The sequence below is a fragment of the Sparus aurata genome, chromosome 22, assembly GCF_900880675.1.
Source record: "Sparus aurata chromosome 22, fSpaAur1.1, whole genome shotgun sequence".
Taxonomy (NCBI): domain Eukaryota; kingdom Metazoa; phylum Chordata; class Actinopteri; order Spariformes; family Sparidae; genus Sparus; species Sparus aurata.
The window spans coordinates 23,441,499-23,465,418 of NC_044208.1; the positions used below are offsets into that span (position 1 = coordinate 23,441,499).

The 23,920-nt window shown below is 40.2% G+C and overlaps 1 protein-coding gene across 2 annotated transcripts in view; it reads left to right on the forward strand.

Annotated features, from left to right (window-relative positions):
- Positions 1-23,920, forward strand: part of akap7 (A-kinase anchoring protein 7) — a 51,536-nt gene that overhangs the window by 1,101 nt on the left and 26,515 nt on the right. For both annotated transcript variants that reach the window (XM_030405052.1, XM_030405053.1), the window contains exons 3-9: positions 531-689; positions 936-1,087; positions 2,032-2,168; positions 4,434-4,594; positions 8,172-8,284; positions 9,278-9,324; positions 11,772-11,872. In XM_030405052.1, the coding sequence (XP_030260912.1) occupies positions 531-689; positions 936-1,087; positions 2,032-2,168; positions 4,434-4,594; positions 8,172-8,284; positions 9,278-9,324; positions 11,772-11,872 (870 nt within the window). The remainder of the gene's footprint in view (positions 1-530; positions 690-935; positions 1,088-2,031; positions 2,169-4,433; positions 4,595-8,171; positions 8,285-9,277; positions 9,325-11,771; positions 11,873-23,920) is intronic.

Consider the following 23,920-nt stretch of genomic DNA (forward strand, 5'->3'; position numbering starts at 1 on the left):
GATTTAAAGCTTGGGTTCTTGAAACAAAGCAAGTACAGTGACATCTGGTGACTTGGTTAACAGCCCCTAGCCATGCCATGCACTGAGACAATAACAACATGTGATTTTTTAATAGTTCCAGTCTCATGTTCGCCAATATATTCCAAGAAGCCTGTAACCTGTAGTAGCCTCTCTCAGAAGTGTTGCACTGAATCAAGAGCTGACTTTGCAATATGTTACAGTAAAAATAATAATAAGCGCCGCAACTGTACTACACATTATTATGTTGTTCCACCAGATATTTTTCTGTTTCAAGTATATCTTAGTACAGCATGTCATCCTCACAGAGTATTGTTACTACAGCATGTTTTTGGTAAACTTAATATTTGACAGGACTACCCTCAGGACTGTTCAGAGATTTGATGTGTTTCTGATCCATACCCATCACTTGTGCATGTACCTGATGTGTATGAGTGCTCTCTTTTGTGTTTTTTGCATTTTTGTTCATACATATTTGATTGATATACATTATTTATTTCCTCTCCTGGCAGCTCCAGCAGATTCAACAGAGAAGAACACAAAGATGAAGAAGAGGAGGGAGAAGAGGAAATTGATTAAGAGAAAGCTCAAGTCAAAGGATGCTTCGGACAATTTGATGTCAGAGCTTCCGTTTTGTCTGACCAGCCCCACCACGTGGAAGGAGCTGGGATGTGTGTACACTCCTAATATTACTTTTCAATGATTCTTTGAATCATAATATGCCTATCTACTATCTGACTATGACATGCCTGAGGAGTGTGTTGTAAATGTATACCTTCATGGTGGTAGAATTTGTTGCATGACTGTTGTGTTAGATGTAATCAACTATAGCTAGGTCTACTTAATAAACTGACAGCAAAGTGTAGGTCACTAGCTAGCTTGATTTTTCTAATGTAGGATTTTTTCTTTCTCTCTAGTCACCAGCTCCGAGTCAGCTGAGAAGAAGAGAAAGAGGAAGAGGGGAGACAGTGGAGGGCGAGTGGATAGTGAGGAGGATGCAGAGAAGAAGAAAAAGAAGGAGTGTCAACGACCCAACTACTTTGTCTCCATCCCCATCACGAACACACAGGTGAGGAAATTCTGTGCTCTTCACTTGCTTGAAGCCTTGAGCCAGAGTTTGCAGGCAGTGTACATCATTTCTAACAAAATTGCAGATACTTCTCTATCTCACATTTTTTTCCAGCAACTTTCCAGTCGCGGAAATTAACGATGTTTCAGCTCTGACATGTAGCTACCAAATTCACAATATAAACTTCACAACAGTATGGTTTTTCAGGTAGCCAGCTGCTCAGAAGACTTTCAGAAACAATTTGTGTTTACACCTCCATAACATAATTTTTTACAAAATAGCCCAACAACATTTTTCATGCGATGGAAGCATGTTTCAAGTCTTTGAAAGCTAATTCCTACACTTTTATACTTACTAAACACTCAAACACTGATGCTTAAATTAGAAGTAATCATTGTTTTACCTGCCAACATTTTTATTTGTTTGGCCCAGAAAATCATGACTGTCGACCCTTGTCACTTACGTATGTTATCAATAGTAGAGAAGTTAAGAGAACCTGTTTCAGAAACCCTTTGGTTAATCCTTTTGTGTCGAAGACTTCAGTCTGTTCTCTTTGGAATACGGATGACTTTTGTGTGTGACATTAGGTCATAGTCAGTGTAGTTCAATCTGTCACAGGAGAAAATCTATCAGGGGAAAAAATGTTCAAGGTTCAATTTCCTGACAGACGATGACGCTGAAAACTTAATGTTGTTGACCTAAAAGCTCCTCTGATTGGACATTGATTCACCTCATAGTCATTATCTATTGATGCCACATCTGTGATGCTGAACTGCAGAGGTTTCTCCTCCCCTCACCTCCTTTCCACTTACACAGCCAGTCCTCCAGAGAGAGGAGTGATGGTGAAGGATGCGAGAGTACAAGCAACCATTGTATATTACTGCATCTGCCTTATCGTAATTGACGTCTGCTCAGGATTGAAAGTCAATTTGTCCAAACGACAGATCAGTTCAGCTGTGATGGAGGTCCAAGAGGTGATTCTTCAGCAGGAGCCTCGATTGGCCAAAGCCATGATTCCTGTCCCAACTCTCCACATCACGCTTTTAGTCACTCATCTCGCCAATCAGGAACAAGTCGACCTGTGAGTTGATGCAAACACATCTATACCAACATACTATGCATTGAAACGCATGTCAGTCCCTGATTCACTCAGTAATATTCATACACACACCCTGGAAATGTCTGGAGTTACCTGTCTTTACCTAATGGAACACATCCCAGCAAATATTTAGTGACCATTCAGTCGTCCAGTTTTGGTTCAAAATCAATTGATTCATTGTTTTATTCAAATTTGGTTTATTTTGGTCATTTCAGTGTATGATTTCCACAACAACAGTAGAAAACAACTAATAAGCGTTTATTCTTTGTACTTATAATGGTTCCAAAATGGAAGTTGTGCTGATGTCAAGACCTTAACTAGCCATCAGCTAGAGGTCCTAGCAACATCAAAAATGAATATGACATTACTATTAATGTAATTCTGGTAAAGTTGATGTATACAGTTCTCTTTTAGCAGCTTTATACATCCTACATTTTCAAAATAATAAATTAACTTAGTCGGGGGAAAAAAATAAATCATAGTCAAAGTTTGGCCTACTAGGTCCTGTACTTGACCCACTGAACGAGTATGACATGTTTGACTTTGTCGCTCTTTTAGCCACATTGTCTGATTTTGTGGCTGAAGTGTTAGTTAAAAGTTAAAAGTCTCCTTCATACGATTGAAGACAGCTTGGATAAAGAGTTTTCCTCTTACAAACATCACAGACACAAAACAATTAGACATGAATATGATTTACATTTAGATATACATAAATGGACGCATGCAAATATAACTGCAGTCAGTAAAAACATTTGTTGGACGAAGTGTTAAAAACTGTGATACACTGAATTAATGTCAATGTTGTCAGTTACACCTGAGATTTCCTTCTTTGACAAATCAAAACGTCGGCCTTTGATATGGGATAAGCCTGAAAATTATCTTTGTTAATATAATGATCATTTTATCAGGCCATCACAATATGAATACACATGATGATGATAACAAATGCATCACAATATCTGTGCAAATGAACAGGGAAATGTATTTGTATAAATGTTTTTCCTTGAGGCAGGAATCATCCATTATGACCAGCTTTCAATATTAATGATTTTTCAATGCAGCTGAGGGGGAACTGTGTGGACCTAATGCGATAGACGAACCACACGCAGCAACATGATCATGTGTCATTACTTGAATGCCAAGCAGTCCATTAACTGGCAAAGGTTGAGCTGCTACAAAGCAAAAAAGGTTAAAGTTCAAATATTCAAACAAAATGTATCCCAATACTGGTGCAACATAACAGTGATTGCAGGAGATCATATATGTTGCAATATTGATTTATCCTTCCCTTAATGCACACACAGCCACACAATCTGCTCAGATGAATACAGATCAGTTTTTGACGTACATGCATGCACACAAAGAGCTGCGCTGTACATCTTCCTCTGCCGTGACCTTTTGTTACGTTTGATATAAAATCCATCTTTCATCCTGCTTTCTCGTTTTTCCTTATTGTTCTCTCACTGCAGCCAAAATACTACAATCAGACAGAGTACTCCTCAGATTAGTTTGCTACAGTCGTATCCCCCCCGCCTGCCATCAATCTCTGTGATGTTGATTATCACAGCATCAGATGGGTCAGATAGCCACAACAAACTCCTGCCCATGTTCGTTGCAGCAGCGGGCGTGGGGGCTGAAGTTACTGCTTGAAGACAGGGATGCAGCATTCTGCAGTGACTAATTACACAGCATGTCACGTTCTCCTGTCTTATCTCTTCCTCTCAGCACTTCCAGGAAAACTGGTTGATAGGTCTATAAATATTTTAGGTTGAGATTCCAGTAATGAGCCTTGAAAACACTGCTGACAGTCACTGGGGCTGGAATGCACCCTGAGCAGTTTATTCCAATTAATAATGAGAATAAACTTGCTCATTCTGACATAAATTTCATCCCGTTCTTTCGCAACATCTAAAAATATGTCACGCTCCTGGTCAGTGTGAAAAAATGCTGCTAATTTGTGTTGTTTTAGATGAATGAAAACAATGTCCGGATTTGAATGTGTGGTTCATAAAGAGGTCAGATTCTGAGGTTACCGTTCCAACATCTCATCAGTAAACAGCTGTGGAACACGTCAGCCATGGTATGTGATGAAATTGACGCTTAAGCTACATCAGGCAGAAGATTGTGTCATTACTTTTCACTGGATTATGGGATATGAAAGTGAGAGAGAGAAGGGGAGAGAGGAGATTATGGAGAATTTGTGCATGTGTGTGTGTTGTGCATATTCATGTGTATATGTCTTCTTAGGGCGGCGACCGTGCTAGCGCAGGTCAAGCCGTCATTGGCTGAGCTGCTGGGTGGGCGTGATCTGGTGCTGCCATTCTCAGGGATCGGTCATTTCAGGAAGGAGGTGGTGTTTGTTGGGCTGGCCCCCGGACAGCACAGACACACACTGGACAGCGTGGCAGGTCAGTGACAAATGTTAATTTCTACGCTCTCTTTGTCATTTTGTCCTTCTTTCTTCCTCTGTCCTCCTTCAACACTTCTGTCTGTCTGTCATCATAAATATTGAATTCCATTTGTGTACATCATGTAGTTTTCTAAGTGTGTCTCGTGCTGTAGAGGATACATTTCACCAGAGGATGTTAATGTGATGCATTACTTTCTCTTTTGTGAGTGATGTTTGACCTCTGGGGTCAGCTAATGAGCGCGGCAGCCGGTTGGAGAATTAGCTGTCCTTCATAAAGATGCAATAACGGGTTGGATGCCTGCTGTCGTGGGTGGGGACGTGCTGTGGGAGGTCACAGATTGGACAGCTTTAGGAGATCATATCGTATGTTCTGGGGGATTGTTATTGGTAAGCTGACTGGGCTAATGCTGGGCTGACATGGATTCAGGCAGAGGGACAAACAAATTGCAGAAAGGAAAAACAAAACATGAGCGATGATACGTTTATGTCGTATTGTTTAGAAAAAATGTAAATAAATACATTTTATTTCATTCCTATTATATGTTGCAAACTTGAAAGTAATGCTGAACCCCCCCTCAAATGTAGGAAAAAAGTTTCCAACATGTGTAGTGAAAGGAAACGAAAAAATAAAATAAGCTTCTCATTGTCCTGATCATACTTTTAATTGTTGTGGGAGGGAGATATTGATCAGATATTGCATTGTTAATTCCATCACAGAGGACGGCAAAAAGTTAAAATATTTTAACTTGAATCAATAGTGTCAACTGTTTCCATTGCTTGTATTCTCTGCCGACCTCACCTTATTTTACCAACCTGTTCTCATCAACTAAAATGAGATCTGGTCTGCCATTTAAAGCAATGTTGGGTAGAAATTGCCATTTAAGCGATATGGCGCCCCCACAGTTTAGTAATATAGGTGCCAACCACAACATTGCACTGAATCCATGTGAATGCAGCATAACTCTCACACCATCACAGGCTGGACACTCTGGATGCCTTTGTACTGTATGGCGGTTGCGTTGCTGCTGCAGCACATCTCCTGCCTGCCCTCTCCGTTTACTTTAGATAATTATCAGTAAATATAATCTCACCATTTTGATTTATCCCCTTTTGAAAAAGTGAGAAAGCAAGAGAAGGAGTGAAGGTGCACAGGAAAGAAACAGCCCCTCACCAGTTCTGTGTATTCTCTTCATTTCTGTGACATATTCTGTAAGTGTAGACATTAAAACTCGAGTTAATTGCTGGTATGATGTCCATGTGACTGTCTACAGGTCGTCTTCAGGTCTATTTCTGCCGAGAACTGCGTGTGTCGCGGTAGAAATAGGCGAGACTCTGAATGTCGATATGACGCACCACAGCAGGTGTGCCTGACCAGGCGTGAGAAGCTCAACTCGTGCATCTAGTGTTGCCGGTCTAACCTGCTAACATGGATGCTGAAATGATGAGCACCAGATAACGCCACCCAGCAGGGCTGCATGCATCCAGTGTGTCTAGCCGGTCCGTCACATGTGGCATAAGACCAACTTCTGTCCTGCAGTGAACCATGGAGCAGGTTAAAGTGAAGAATTTTAGAAGTAAATGACAACTACTATCAATACACTTAAAAATGTGCCAAAAGTAATTCCAGTTACAATCTTAAAACTCAATAACTAACATGAAATAGGAATGTATTCATTCATATTCAGTTAATTTAGCTAATTTCAGTGGAGGATTTCCAAAACATTTGTACAAAATAATAAATAATTCATTTATAGAAATGAAAATAAAATACTTGGACGCATTACATGAATTAAACAGGAGCAGAAGGGAGAAAATCTTTCATTACCTGCCCCTTTCTTGATAGTAACACAAGATACTGTAGCTGCAGAACACTATCCCTTTTTTCTTTTCACAAATCAACTTAAAAATCAGCAACACATACACAAATACAATCAATAGCAGTCGGTGGATGTGATAGTCAACCACTGACTTGATATTTCTTATCTGTGTACAGAAGCAGAAGCATTTGCGTGTATGTTTTTGTGTTTTGCCTTTGGCAACAACATTAAACCAACATTTCTAAGAGGATTCCTGATCCGTTGCTCTTGCGACACCAACACGCACAAAGTTAATAAGCTCACACATGCCTAATACGGCCCATTTCGACTCTAATACATCAGAAATATGCAGTCATTTTGAAAACTGACACATGCAGTTGTGCACATTTACACAGTAAATAAAGGCCTTTTTTGTCTCTATCTCTGGTGTGTATACTGTAAATAAATATATCAGACTGTGTAAAATGTACAGTATTGGAGCGGCATGTTTGCATTCTGCTTTAGTGAGGATTTCCGAGCTGCTCCTCTTTGCTTGGATATGAGCAGTTAATACGTGTGTATTATGGAAGAAATACTGCATTTAGCATATTAGTGAAGGCCAAGCTGAGACAAATCCCAAAAGACATTTTATCACGGGGAAATGCAAAATGCAATAAATGAATCTTTTGAGAGCGCGTCAAAAGGGCCCAGGTTCTGCATAATTACCTCGGCTGTCAGGTTTAGTTTTATCTCAAGTTTTCCATTGGAATTGCGTGAAACTAACACGGGGACTCCGTGATCAGCTTTTCATATCAAATGACCAAAGGAGGGTGTTTGAGATTGATAGGGGTCGAGAGGGTGGGTCATGTGACATCAGCTTTCATAAATTCAAATTTACGAAACTGCTTCAAACCGTGACTCTTGGAGGACAGAAAAGAGGCAGTTGCTCCATGATTGATCCATTACAACACAACCAAACAAAAGTATTAATAGAGACAGTTTTGCTAAATTGACTCATTTAATCTTGAAGTCTGAACTCATCTTGTTAGCTTTGATATGTTGTACACTAGTTTTTATTCCTTGCAATGGCACATTGTAAAAAATATTACAAAGGCTTTACTTCAATGTTTTAAGTGTTTTTTAACTTATACTAAACTAGAAGTATTGCCTTGTATTACTATTATTTTATGTTTTCAAATAAAGGACAGCAGTGGCTGTGGAGTACAGCATGTAAAGTGTTGATATTCACGACCTAATATCTTACGCCAGAACCAATATCTGTTGTCGAGACATTAAAATCTGCATGTAGATGTGGTATTAAGCTCCTTTTTTAAAGTAAAACATGAACACAAGAGCGTTAATAACCAGCGGTGCCAAATGTTTTCATCCTTTGCAGAATTGTATTCATGTATCTGACGAGACAAAGTGAAGCATCAACAAGACATCGCTAATGGAGAGTCTGTGTTATTGCTGTTTAGAAATGCAAAACAAGGATAAGGCAGGAAGTCAGCCTCTCCCGTCCTCTCGTCTGCTCCCTCCACCACTGTTATTGATTATGTACTAACCTTTCTGTCCATGGAGAGCTCCTCTTCTAAAAATACCTCTGTAGTTTCCTCCTCAGTTGTGCGTTTTTTTTTTTTTTTGACCGTCTGGGTCTGTCCTTGCATGTTCATGACCTTGTTCTTGTATCTGTCTGGTCATGACCTCTGTCACACGATTCCTCTTTGGCCTTATGTATGTTTTTTTTTTGTTTTTTAAAATGTTACATTTATGTTGCAGAGTTGTTGCGGAGCCGTTTTGTGGAGCAGGGTCTTGTGCAAGGAGACAGCCGTGGGTTTGAACCCCACCTCACCATTATGAAGCTGTCCAGAGCATCAAAACTGCGATCTCAGGTAAACACACATATGGTACACACAATATGTCAGCTTTTAGCTTTTGTTTTTATTGTTTTAATTGTTTTTATTTATTCTTTTTACTTATTACCTGCTGTAAAGCACTTTGGTACACCGAAAGGATTGTTGTAAAGGGCTGTATAAATAAAGTACATTTACATTTACATTTAATGTATGTCTTTTAATGTGAAATTCTGTGTGTCCCTCCACACTGGGAGATCAAAAAAACATAACTAAACTGAAGTTGATCGTCTTCTTACACATATGAGACAATAGTCAGTAGATGGAGTGGTGATAAAGCCATCATACAAATGTAAAATTATGCTAGAAGATGGCTGAAGTTACATAATAAAGATAAAAGTAATCAAAACATAAATTTGCACAGGCACAGCAAGGATTTCTTTTAATCAGTAATGTCAGAACAGATTTTCATTGTATTACTCACTTTAATTAAACTTTAATACACAGTCTTAAATAGTGTTTTTCTTGTGACAACTAACCTTGACAGAACCACCAAACAGCTGCAGTGTTCCTCCTCTGTTGTTGCCAGACTTCCTGTTTTATTTACATTCATCTCACTGGTTGTAAATATGTGTCATCCAATAGCGAGATGCCAAATTGTGGCTCCAACCAAAACTACTCATTGGAATAACACATCTGCTGTGGCAATTTAAAAGAATATTTAGGAACAGGAGATTGATTTAGGGATTGGTTATGAAATAGATAAAGATATCAATAAAAGGTATCAGATGGTGAGGACGTGAGGGGACAGAGAGACAAACGAGAGTCCAGAGGGGAGAGACAGAGGAAGGATGGCATCCATCCTTTTTTTCTTTTGTAACCTGATGACACCTTATCCTGCTTGGCGTCTGCCGGGCGGCAGTCTTGTCTTCCTCTAGTCTTTGTGTGTGTGCGTGCGAACAATGGTTGTGAATCTCCTGAAAAGTGTAATAAACATGACTGTAAACAGTGTTTTCCCTTTGTGTTTCTCAGGGTATAAAGCGTGTGGACCCAGCTCTCTACTCCAACTACACTAACAAGTAGGTGTTTGGATTTCACATAACAAGGGAATTATTCAGGAAGCATTACCGGGGTCGTACTCCACAATAAGTGCAGTAGGACGTTGTGTAATGTTTAGTGTCCATACTGCCTGCGTACAAAACATGTAAGCAAGACTTATTAGTCATTTTCTAGAGACGAGAAAGAACTTAGGCTAAAATCCAGTTCTGACTCTTAACATTTTTGTGACTCACTGGTGTAAAATATTTCAACACCCTTCATTTTATTTGCACTTTAAAGGTGAATTCTGGTTTAAACCCTGGGCTTTATATTTACATGTTTGGGTGATTCATACTGACCAAATCTAATGATTGAAATTACTCTGAATATCTAGAGGAATCCGCTTGATAATGTTCTCAGACACTTAAAATAACTGCCTCAGAAGGAAGACAGTTACTGTTATTGTTGACTCATCCCAAGATTGTCGAATTCTGCCGCTTTGGGTTGGCCGCTCAGGTCGAACACCAACTGAAAGCAACAGAATTTGACCATCTTGGTATATGACTTGACGATTAACTTTCTTGCTCCAGGAAGTTACATTTTGTTGCATTAAAGTTGGGGTACTTTTCACTGTATGCATGTTAGTGACCGACCGATTATTGGCCACCGATATATCGGGGCCTGATTCAACTGCCCAATTTCTATCGAGGGTTTTATCGTATCAGTGAAATGTTGCACCGATAGAAAAAAAAGTGTGACAATGACAAAAGCATGCGCTGGTGTACTGATTTATTTTGTCCAGTGGGGCGCGCTGAGCTCAGCCAGAGACTTTGGCTCAGCTCACATTTCAGTGAAGTCCCTCCCCCGCTCTACACCACGAAACCTCCCGATCACCTGACCAGTCAGCTGATCAACCAGCCGACTGTTTGAGCAGCAAAACAGTAAAAACAGCCCAACACATGACATGCCATTGCTGTATAATTGTGGACTGGATTGTCCTGTGTTCATTTCCCCATGTTTGTGAGACAACGCGGAACACTTCCCACTACACGCTTGCTATAGTAACTTTTGATTGATTGAATACGTTATTAAAAGTTTGCAAAAAAGCACCGAAGGGTACAGTTTAATACAAATACAATGCTAAAAGGATTGAACCAAGAAAGCACTAGTCTCCCCGACACGACGCGGGATCACTTTTATTTTATCGTCATCATTTTGGCTTGGTTTGATCGTGTGTGTCCACTGCTGGGTTGGTTTATGGAGGGGACGAAGGAACGACATGTTTTTTGGCATGCATTGCTGACCTGGGCATTGTTTCTCAATAAATTAGAAAAACCTTTCCTATCATTCCCCTTTTCCGTGCATGGTTGAAGGAGATCGCATCCACCAACCCGGGTGTGTGGACACAACCACCGCATCAACTCGCCACCCGCATCTATTTAAACTCCATCACTTTGCTTTGTTCTTTTGCCCGGATGAAGACCTCCAGGTCGAAACGTTGGCCGTGTCTGGTCGATAACACAATAAATTAAGTAACGTCAGGCATATTTAACATCAAGGCTACGAGTGTGCCGCATCACTTCCTCATCAACGCTGGTGTCTCTTATTTGTGGCCGCTGCCAGCGCCACACGGGCTTTGCCTTTCAGCAATCAAGCGCTGTTTTCGTCTTTGTTAAAAACAATAACAGCAGCAGCTGTAGGCAGCTGAGATCGCTGTGCCGTCTGTTTTGCATGCAAATATGAATTAACACAGTAAAATGAATGGTTCTCTATTTACAAATTGACTGAACAAGTTCAAATGTTAAATGTCATTTAAAAAAAGTCTGTTAAATGTTACAAGTTTTGAATAAAGACATTGGTTTAAGAAAGCATCGGTCTGTACTACTGTCACTGTGACTGTACTATTGCATAATCATATCGGTGCAAAATCTTTGCACAATCCAAGGCCTGTTTTCATTCCAGCTCAAAAACTCACTATATCAGTTGCATATCAGCTGTCGGTGATTGCACCCCCTCTAATATCGGCTATCGTTATCGTGCCAAAAAATCCCTATCGGTCGGACACTAATGCATGTTTCCTGAAGCTGCGTGCTAATTGTTGTCTCTTTGAGTCTCCTAGTTGTAATTTGGTTACAACACTGAGACTTATTACAATCAGCCTTGGTCCTTAGTTCATTTTATTTTGATTCTGTGTTGGGACCTGGAAAATATTTAAGAAGATATTTAAGAAGGTGTGATAACCCTATTGGATATACATCAGTTGTATTTGAACAGCAATATCTTCAGTTTTGTAGTTTTGGGGGGAAAAATACACATTGGCCCAATAAATAACCACAGAGCTTAATTTGGTCATGACTTCTAATTTGAGTGATCGTTGCCGTCAAGCGGCTATTATGACTGACATCTGCGTTTACTGTCTGCTTGGGGCAGCAACACTCTCTTCATTGTCTTCCACTGTGTCACTGTCTGTTCTCCCTGTTGCACTCAGGTTTTTTGGAGACCAGACAGTTGAGCGGGTGGATCTTTGTTCCATGTTGAAAAAGAAGCAACAAGACGGATATTACCACACTGAGACTTCACTACAAATTGGTTAGTACGCGTGAGCACCCACAAACAAAGCTCCTCTGTGTTAGTGCAGTGTTGAGCCTGCAGAGGGCGCCTTATGCTCACACACAGGACAGTGAGAGTCTCACAGTGGCAGTTGGGCAACATTTGTTCACAGCCGCATATTTAGGTGTAATACAATGCTGTCATTGTTATGTTTTTATTTACATGTTTTATCTTTATGTGTTTACATTACATTGGTCATTCAGTACCACTTGTAGATGTTGTATAGGTTTGCAGAAAACATGTTCATGCCACAATGTTTTATACCGGTTAACAAAGATGGGGGTCATGATGGAGACTTGAGGTCAGTTTATTTGCATATGTGTATGGAAAGTGACAGCATCAAGCTTGAATTTGTTAACAGAGTTAAAGAGAGGTTTTAAGCACCATGGGGAAACTCAAGCTCATTTCCATTTTTGACATGGTTGCCCAGTTTACCACCCTGCCAGGTCTTTTCAAAAGTTGGCAGCACTCGATGGATGCAGTGCTGATGGGCCTGAATGAGTTGCTGCAATCGGTTAAAAAGTTTCTCGGTGATGTGAATGGAACATGTAGCGCTTCTGATGTGCATTTCCTGAGGTGTGGCAGTGAAACATGGAGGAAAATGTCCCCTTTTTGTCTCAGTTTGAGTGGATATATTCTGACTGTTTTCAGATTGTGTTGGCTGAAGTAAACACGTTATTGTTGTCTTGGCCTCAGCTGGTAACTGAATAGAAGAAATGCTTGGTTGAAATGAGACTCGATGTGTTATGGTTTAGAAATATGGCACAAATCAGATCAGTGTACAGAAATTGATGAACAGATTTGTTTTATCCTGAGTCATCTCTCATCTGTGCTGCCAAGGCTTGTTATTGAGCTGTTTTTGTGACTGTGTAACCCCACGTGAACTCCAGATGGCACTGTTGACCCCTGTGGGACTTTGGCAGAATCCAGACTGAGTGTATTGATGTGCATCTATTGTAACTGCATGCCTGGAGCGAACAGAGCATTTTCTCTCTCCATAGAAAAAACACATTTGATGATTATTTTATGAATATATCAGTTTGATATGTAAACAGATGAAACAATGCGTCAGAATCAGCTTGTGAGCAGACACTCCATGTTCCACAGCCTCTTGTCAGGCTCTGCCACAGCAGATGTGAGATGCAACAAGTGCGGAGCTTTGTTGTGAGCCAAGATCGATTGGCAAATGCAATATCTACTGTTCCTTAATGGCAGCTGTCTGGAAGAGATGTAGAAATCATTTAAGAGTCCAACCAATACTGGATTTCTTGTGCCTGTATAGATGTAAATATTATAGTTTCAGCCGATATTTCCCAAATCTTTTGAGTGATGCCTCAAATGTGGTTATGAAACACTTGTGACAAATATATGTAACTGAAGCAGAATATTAGGAGGTTGACAATAAACTTTATCCTCCAGAATGACACAGGAGCAGTAAACTTCGCTTGGAATATAATAATCATATATCTCCCCAAACATCTTTTTCTGCATTATGTTCTGTTTAAAAGAAAAGGATTTCATGTTTGCGTATATTGGTCGACATTTACGTCCATACCCGTCAATACTATTCCATCTGTGATCTAGGCTGTAATTAAACTGCTTTCTTAAGATCCAACAAAGCTTGCAAGTGATAAGACTTGGGTATAATTTTGAAGGTAAGAAGGATGAATGCACAGCAACAGAAGATGATAAAGCCTAATGAATCTCTGCTCCCAGTGAAATGGCTTACCAATAGTCAAACATCGTGCACTTAGATCAGAGGCAAAAAAAAACCGTTCTTTTTCAGGGTCTGTAATTCAGGAGCTTTTTATGAAAATGTTAGCAGACAGAATCCATTATTGCATCGGGCCTAAAAAAAGCCCGACCTGCTTTGAACTACCAGCTAGTGTGGTCTGTGGTTATATTCAAAGCCAACCTCCTCGTGATCGCAGCCCCAAGCGCTGACAGATGAATCAAATAATATTTTAATGGCAGCTTCAGCTAAAAGAAAGCTTGACGTTGTGACTTTGTCTTAAAATTAGCTCATTACTTTTTATTAACGTGCTTTTATATTATTTAGATATGGGCTACTTAAGGAAAAAGTAAGCCGAATGTGAATGTATTTAAAGCTGTAACAACTTAACGATAAGTTGTCATCTACTAACAGAACTTGTCTGTTGCATTTTTAAAAGAAATCCACATCTGATGAGACATTAATTGCCAAGTGATAAAATCATGGCTTCATGTCTGTCGCGCAGGTTTCTCACTCTCATAACACAACAGCAAAAGTAACACATTTGTTTGTATTTGTAAATGTTAAGTAAGTAATTAATAAATGATTTGTATAATTACTTGTTAAGTGTGCACTTTTTCATGTAATGGCATTTCGATGCAGCTGTGTCTTATGTCTATCCGAGTACTTACAGAGACAACGCAAGGATCCCACTGAAGGAGGAGAAACACAAACCATGCTCACCAAAATATGTTCTTATTGTTGCCTAATTAGAAATTCTGAATAATTCTTAAAGAAAAACTCAAAATTCTGTGATTCCAGCTTCTTTAATGTGATTTCTTTCTAGTTGATTTATTTCTTTATGACAGTTAACTGAATGTTTTTGTGTTGTGGATTAAAAAAAAACACGTGAGGATGTGATCTTGGACTTTGGGAAAAGATGATCAATATTTTTCACAATTTTCGGACATTTTATTGACCAAACAATTTATGGATTTAATTTAAAAAATAATATACAATTTAAAAGACATTTCAAAACTAAAAATCATTCAGTTCTGCACTAATCTTTATTTGATTAAGTGAAAAACAGGTTTATGTGCATTTTGCTCACCGTTATACAGTGCATGGATGAATGATCCTCACCACAGTTAAAAGGATTAGTGTAGACCTCCAGGTACCTATGAGCAATTCAAGCATGTATACATTACTCCCACTGTCAAGTAGCTGCACTAATTGGTGTGTGTGTGTGTGTGTGTGTGTGTGTGTGTGTGTGTGTGTGTGTGTGTGTGTGTGTGTGTGTGTGTGTGTGTGTGTGTAACAGAGCGACACTGTCAGTTAGAAGTGGAACTAGGCTGTCATAATGTTTTGCGAATCGCTGGGCTGTCTGTGAGAGACAAAGAGCGACTGTGTGTGGGAGTGTGTGTGTGTGTGTCTGTGTGTCTGTGTGGGAGTGACAGACAGAGCAGGGGGGATGTTTACCTCACACTTATCATCGGGGAAAAAAAAAAGCTTCTGTTTTCGTCAAGTGTTTTTCACAACACACACATATTTAAAATGCGTGAGAGGGAGAGCCGAGCTCTGCACCCGGTGCTCTGATATCGTGGCGTTGCATTCACGACACAGTGTCACGGCTCGGAAGCTTTAAATGTGGAGCTACAATGCTCGCTGTCTGTGAGTGAAGTGGTGGGAATGAAGTGTCTGTCACCCTCAAGCTTATAAGTTACATTAGACTATGAAGACTAAATACAGTCGGCGTCTTCTTCATTCATGAGAAAGAGAACACACCTTGTTTGTTTCAGGTCATCTGGTTTTGTCATTAGGCCTTTTTTGGTCTGGTGTCACGAGTAGCTTATGACATTATTGAGTCAATTTGATCACATTGGCTCTTCCCTACCAGACTTTTGATGGTGTATTCACAAAGTTAAAGTAGCTGAACTCGCTCTACATCTTGCATAACCTTATCCTCAGCAGACGTGTTTGATGTTTCCTGCATGTGGTCCCACTCCACTCGCTCTCTGTCAGGTCGCTTAATGATGATGTACTTAAAGCACATAGAGATCCAAAGTCTCTTCCCCTCAGGTTTCCCTCCTGGAACCTTATTTCAGAAGAAGATATACATGGTAGTGAATTGGGTAAGACAAATCATTTTTTGATCCTGAGAAAGTCGCAGTTAATCAAACTAATGAAATATGAGACTGAAAATATGTCATTAGAAAGACTACACTTGACTGTCGCGTTTAGTAACGTCGTCTTGTTGAAAGCTCACCAAAACCTGTAAGTTAAACACTGTCGAGCCGGTCTAGTGTATTATCGTGCTCGCAATACTGACAAACTCTCCTTTTAGCACAGCTGCAGTTGTCAATACAGCCAGGTTTATGTGATATTAATGTTTTTTAGTACCTTTTTTGTGCCAAGGTGGCAGCTGTGTTGGTGTTGGTGACGCATGTCGAGCGAGACGTAGTGCACTGATTTGATTAACACAACACTGGATGGTATTTTACTTTATTTAGGACAGCTCAGATTGAGTAGAAATGACATCATACATTAGATACTGTGTAATGAACTATAGACTGTGCAGCTGGTAGAGTTCGAATGAATAGTTTCTTGTATCGTGCTGTTACACCACTGAGATTTGTACTGCCGCTTCACATGATATCACCCTGTCAAACTGTGTAAATGAGAGAAAGCCATATCTCCTGATTAAAATGATTCTCATCCGGTTTATCCTCCTCTATATCTCTCTTCCTCACAGGGTGCCACGGAAGGCTAAGTGTGCTTTTTCTGGTGGCACACAAGGGTCAGTGTCTGATTGTGTGCATTTGTTAATCTCATAATCCACAGGACAAGATAATCCACACCAGAGCCTATGATTCACAAACCTATAGGGTTGTTTGTGGGAGGGAGATGAGGGGAGGAGGCCAGAATACATAGACGGCGAGAGAAACAAGGGTGACAAGACAAGAGACAAGAGTTTTCGTTGGATATATGTGAACTACTCATTTATGTTTATAACCCTTAAGATTTCCATACTGGTGGGTTTGGCGACATGCATGGTTACCATGGTAACAGCAATTGCGGTTGCATATTACAGGTGTTACAACATGAAAGAAAGGAATGAGGTTGATTATTAGATATTTAGTCCTAGAGAGAAGTAACCGAGCCCGACATTCTGTCTTTAACCTCTGAACCGACCCTGAACCTGTTACCATGGTTACATCTTGCCTGTTAACCCTGCTTACAGGCATGCACAGTGTAGATTACCGAGAAAAGGCAATGTTCTGTGCATATTGCTATAAAATTTCAAAAAAATCTGTCCGTCTATGATACGACCGAACCCATTCCGAACTCGGACATCATCTCTAAAATGTTTGCCTGAACCCGGCCTGGGTTCGGGTCGGGTATCCATGCTCTAGTTTGATATCTATGAGATATCAATAACCCTTGATTAAATTCTGCATAGGTTCCCGTAACTCTCTCTCGTGTGTGGGAAGGTAATTTGAGTCCCACATGGGAATGGCGGACCCCTCCACTAACAACACTCGTAGTGAACACAACATCGACACATATATACCTTTTACTTAAAATCTCAAACTTGTTAGAATTTACACATCCAGCATTTCAGGAGCAACATTATTTTTTAATGTTTCTTGCCACTCGGCGCATGTCAGTCCAATATTTAGCAATATACCAGCTTTTTCTGCTCTGTTTTTGGTATTCTTATCTGGCACTGTAGCTGGTACATGCTGCACCATGTTAACCAGCTAGTTGCTGACCTTTTATCTCCACCATTTGGTGCTGAGCAGGTGTTGTACAGTGAGTTCAGTGTGTTAGATCTTTTTTTATTTATTTTTTTTAGCTCAAAACAGCTGCCTGCTCCATCCGAACACGATTCTATGAGAGTGAAAAAAAACAGTCCATGAACCGGGAGGCTGAACAATGAGCTGAAACTCACTGTGAACCTCTGGAAAACTAAGAGGAGCTGCAGATGTAGGTTTCGCAGGGTCAGACTGCAATACAAGAATCTAAATTCTAGCGGCTTTAATGGTTGTAACTTTAATTTGCAATGACAATCATAGGAAAATTAGGATTAGATCATTTTTCACATATTGTACTCCTTTTCCCCATCATGTCTTTTTCCCCTCTCTCCTCGGCGATACATACTAAAGAAGAAAGGACATGAAATATTGCGTCAGCTTCTGTTTAGACAGATGGAGGAAAGTTTATAACTCAGAACAAAGTTTATTTCCCAGAACTGAAACACACACTTAAGTCTGTCCTCATTCTTTTTTCCATGCAGCTCTGTTGGAATGCGATGTTAATGTAATGGAAAGACTGGAGGTAATCAAAGAAGGGAGTGTTTGCGACATAGATAATGGGCCCACTCGTCAAGTCACTTCAGAAGGTACTCGTTTTGGAAAAACAGTGACTTCTTTCAGTTACTCTGAAAACAATCCAGCTCGCGGCATGTGGAGGGAGAAACTCCAGAATGTTGTGGCACGAATGGTCAGTCTGACATTTCCAGTCGGTCTGTAAAGTGGAGATAATACTCGGTGAGTTGACTGGTAGGTATATCTCCTGTCACGGCCTGTTGGTATTTACAGTATGATACACTCACCCACAGCTCTACATACAGAGACACAACTACAGCAGCATGAGTATGATAAATATATGCATACAGAAGCCCACACACAGCACTCTAACAGTTTGCACACACGGACAGATGAAGGTGCTTCGTGGCTCTGTGACCTTTTGGTATTTCGTTGAGGTCAGTCATTTCTGTACAGAGCGTACCGCTTTGCTTTTCCCTATAAAATGGGTCTTTGGCAGCAATTAATTTCCAGTCACGAGTGCCAGATGACGCAATTCGCTAATTTGCATGTAAGTGGGTTAATTTCTTGCTGGATAAATATATTGAATCGGGGAAGTGCGGCTATTGATGCGGCAATATTGAGGAATTAAGAGTTGTTTTTACGGTATTCAGGGATTATTGAGGCTTCGAATGTAAGCTGGAGCGCGGTAAATGGGCTCAAAATGTAATCGAGTGTTATTGATGTGAAAATGTCATTAATGAGCTTGGATTGGTGTCTTTCTACAGTGGATTTGTTGTCTTCTTCCTCCTTCTGTATGGATCCACTTATAATAAGAATAATAATGATACCAGAAATACTTGCTTTGCTGTAAATATTGCAAGAAATATTGTTGCTCGAGCGGGGAGAAATGTGATTTAAGATTTAAAAAATCAGTTGTAGGAAAACCTGTGTGAAAAATAGACTTTATAAACACCCATTCTAGTCCAAACGCTGTAGTGTAAGCTTGGGACTCGCAGGCTCATTTGCATCCCCCTCTTTTCTCTTTACTTTGTATTCCGATGGCGTTTTCAAAGCTGTTTCAAAGTTTCTTTTAAACAGTGTTGATCAGTTCTCATCAGAATGTCCGACCACTATTTGGGTGCAGAGGGACAAAATGTGCTAAAAAAGCCAGAAATCGAAATGTTTTTTTTTTTAGGCATCCCTCGTGGAAAGATTGGCACACCACCACTGACTCTCACTGGTTTCTCATAATTGATTGTTTTGAGTGGAATCTAAAACTCCCTCATCCCATTTCCCTTTCCCTCACACTCATCCTCTCTCCCTCTTCTCCCTAATGCATCAGAGAGAGAGGGCATCTGAATACCTAATTCATTAGAGAGACCATCTGAGTACGGCCTTTGTTTTTAGCGTTGCTTACAGCAGTCTCATACCGCAGGAGCATGGCGTTGTAACAGTAATTTCATAGCCTCGGCAACACTGCAGAGCATAACACAATGAAGAAAGTGCTCTTTTTAGGGAGAGAAGTTGTAATCCAACAGTCAGAGAGCTGGTGTTGGGAAAAAAAAATGAAACAGCCTTGATTAAATGTGCGTTTCAACAACAAGCATTCACACCAGTGGCACCAGGGGACTGATAATGGAAGAAAAAAAAAAAAAACAGGCCTTCAGGTTTGTTCTTTTCACGGAGAGGGAATTATCCGCCACTCATAATTACAAAGTGTCAGCAAACCTTCGACAAAATGCCTACACAGGCCTCCATCACTAACAACTGCTCACATCACTGTACAGCTGCTGAACTAATACACGTGATACAGCTGATTTTTAAAGAAGCAGTGTACTGTAATGTAATAGTGTAATGTACAGTAGGGACAGAATTTTAGTTTAGTTGATTAGTCAAAAGTAGAGAATAAACATAACAAAATTTCAAAAAAGGAAACGCACTTACTTTCCTTACTAAACAGAAATGTACAACCGTAAACCTTCTGAATCAAAACCTTTCATTCCTTCAATCAAACCTGACATAAACGTAACAAAACTCACCAATCGTCTTGTCAGATTTGTCTTTCCATAATCCCCTCTGGTTTGGGCCAAATAGATCCTAAATTCCCTGTGGAAGATGTGGAAATATTCTGGCTCTACACATCGATTTCACTCCTTCTGATGTCAGGCTTGTTTCTCTTCCACCGCATGCCTCTCCCAACCCTGCCTGCCATGTTTCTGTCCTCCCTGAAGTCATAGTCCCGGTCCTGATCGCTCCCGTACTGGATCCCCTGTTTCCAGATGGATCTGAGTCGGTCTTGGAGGCTTTGGTCAATTCCAGTTCAGTGTCTCACGTCCTGCTCGCTCTCTGCCAAATTCGGTTGAGCCGAGCCCCGTCAGACCACGAACGATGGCAAGATAGGACTGGTCTGTGTTCAGCTTGTCATCTTCTGCCTCTCTTGGCCAAATCGAGGCAACATTTGCTGAATCTCATGCCGACCATCTTGAAGGACACAAATGTCATGTAGTATGATCCTGGTATTACAAGTTTCAAGTTGCCGAGGCGGCTACCAACAGCGTCTGTCGAGCCATAAAGACATCTTGGTAGGAACGAGACCGTGCTGGTGCTTTTTAAATGTTAGTAAAGCAAGAGCGGGAAAGCCTTTGCGCAGTGTGCTATCTAGGGCTGCACAGGATGTAGTTTTTTAAACCATAAGCTTCTATTGAGGAATTTACAATGAAGCTCTAAGTGTCCGTAGTGTTTTATGATATCACCCTAAAAATCATTTATCTAAGAAGAGAAGCTTGAGTGCCGAGCAATTGTAGGTACATAATGATTTACTGAGGGCGAAATCGATATAAATAGTTGTTATAAATAAAGCAGCAGAGCAGTGGAAAACATTGTTCTTGGCCAAAAAAACGTTGATCAAATTTAGATTTAAACATGTTGTGAGATTTGGAAATAAATACATTTATCTTTGGCTTTAACCCTAACCCTATCTGTACAACACACAGAGATAATTGCAATGTTTTGATCACACAAATTGGAGTCAGTTCTATGAAGCCTCCGCTGGAATCTAATTCTACAAATGCTACTATTTTTATTATTTTTTTTTTTTATTATCACCTTTATCTGCATCTGTGCAGAAATACAAGCTTTTAACAGAACAGATGGACATCAAACATCCCAGAGTGCATTTTAAAATATTGATTTGCGAGTTCCAATGTCAAATTTTAATAATGCAGCTTTGATTATTTCATACGGCCGTGACGTTGTCTCTTGTTGGTAACAATAAGCACCTGTCAACTTATCGTCGGCGCAAGTGGATGTTAAGAGGATAAAGAGAGGGCTGGAGTGAGATTAAACAGATGAGAGGAGGAACGGACCGAAGGGAAAACGACTCGGGTGGAGAAGGAGGAGAAGCTCAAACGACAGTGATTGAGCAGACAGGACGATGGAAAGACGTTGGAGATTGAAGAGGATAGAGCGAGGGCTGAGTGAGATTGAACAAGAAAGATAAATGAGCACGGCAAGAAAAAGGAGAGACCGAGGAGAGGGAAATGGCGTAGCACGAGCAGTGGAATTAAACACATGGCCCGACAGACGCTTAGAGAATATTGAGAGCGAAGTTGACATTAAACAGACGAGGGAACTCAAGTTTGATATTAAGGGAAGGACCGAAGAAGCCGGCGCGGGTCAGGCAAAGACGGAGAGTCAGATGAAAACAATAGGAGAGGAATAATAGTTGAGCGCAGTGACAGAGGCAGGAAGATTGAAGAAGGGTTTAGAAAGAGAAAATTGTCCCTCCAGGTTTTTTTGTGTCAGATTTGATGAGAAACCGACCCAGATAATTTTTTTCATCTGCTGCTCTATCCGCCTGTCTCTTGACATTCATTTTACTGTTGCTCATTTTGAAGATTTATTAAGATGAGTCAAACATATGTGGCTGCAGCACATTAAAAACTTTGAGAGGCAACCGGTTCTATTTAGAAGAAATCAGGGGGAAAAAAAAGACCATTCACTCCGATTGCTACATTGACACAAATGTGTCTTTTTAGCCAGTATGAGATTAAGATTGCTCTGTGAATAATGCAGATAACCTCGAGATGTCATAGACAAAACCCCTCAGCTGCAGAAGAAGCTCGCAGCTGTTAACTGTATCATCGATTCTGAAAAGCTTTAACGACCGGAACAGACTGGTAAATAGAAAATAACACAGAGCCAGTGGCATTCAACACAACGACCAACTAAACGGCTGGTGTGCTGCAATAAAAGTGAACACTAATGGAGCATGAATGCTCGTGAAGAACGCAGCATTAGTTTCACCATATATGAAACAGTGATCAACATGCATAACAAGGCCTGTAGTTTTCATTGAATGAGATGGAGCCAGATGTGTTGATTTGGAGACGCAAACAGGCTGTTAAATGATAGTTTTCCACTCAGAGCAACAGCTGTAATTAAGATATAAATGGTGTTCTAGTTGTCCAGTCATTGAATGGTTGGATTCCGGGCCACCTGTGACTGGATCCACCGTATATGCTAGCAGAAAAACCACCACACTGCATACTACAGTTTGTTTTCCAAGCCCAGTGGGTTTAGTGTAAAATCTAAGCTGAATTCTGCAGTGCGTATAAATAATCTTTTCATTGTCTGTTGGATTAAGTGTTCAGGATTTTTGCAGTGGAAATAAAATCCCACCACATTGCAGGCTTCTGCTCTTGGCGACACCCGGAGAGGAGCTGTCACCAGTATGGAAAATTTGCACCTCTTTGACATAAACATTGTCAACTGCTTACAGCTGAGCGTTTGAACCAGGAAAAAAAAAAAAGAACAAAAAAAGGGATCAACGCGCATTTGTAATAACACCAGGTGTTTTTCTACCAATATCTTTTAATCACATGGAGTTGTTCATAGTAACAAACACACTGATTTGTGTACATTTGGATTTAGTGTTGTACCTTATCTGATCCAGATACCTGCTCTTCTTACAAAAAGGAGTATCATCTGAGTGAAATGTGTCATTATCTGTATTGTGATGGAGGAAAATCCTCATTGGGTAGCTGACTGAAGTTTATTTATTCTAGTTTATAAAATACTACTTCTCAAATTCTCTTAATAGGCTGTTCTGTAAATGGTTTTGTAATATGGATGTCACGATTCATATTCAAGATTGGAAGAGTGATCATAGTGAGCTATCAAGACTTAAAAGATAACACGACTAGCTCGCCGATTGGCTGCAGCTGCTCCTCCAGAGACTTGTTCTGTGTGCACGAAGACGATGGACGGACTGGTACCAGAGGTCACTCCGACAGGGTCGAAGATGTTTTGGTTTATTTTCATTTTTCAGGGACCTTTCTATTGATTTCTTCAAGAAAAGGACTTACTCTTGAGAGGAGAACTGAACCAACCTGGCCTGAACTAATGACATTACCAGAGATCCCTTATTGATTTGTTTGGGAAGAGGGCTTACTCAGGACGGATTTGAGAAGCCAAACTTTGCAACAAACCGATTTCTGTCCTTTGTTGTTGATTGTAGAATCCCAGAAGGGTGATGTGTCTTTGTTGAACTCTACAGTCTTTTATTTTTTGTGAATATTATTTGAAGTAGCCGAACCCTGACATGCAAAAAAAGCCGCCAGGATCAAGTCAAGATATTGTTGTAAAATACCCTTTTAAATAAGATTGTAAAATCTTTGTAAAGAAGATTTTGAGAATGTATATGACCGTTGTCCGGGAATTTAACCAATGATCTGTTGATCTTTACAAATCCAGATGTGATGGTTGAACGACGGCATCGTCCGTGTTGCAGTGAATTGTGACCTTTTTAAAATCATAATTCAGATCGAATCAGGGATCTGGACAATCATGACACAACTATTAGCAACTTCTGATCAAACCGTATCAATATTCCAGTCAGTCTCACCAATTTCCAGTTTAATTAACGGTTTGAGCCTCGTTCATTTTGAGTGCAGATACGGATACAGATAATTTAGTTAGTTGAAGAGATACAGATAATTGTAATCC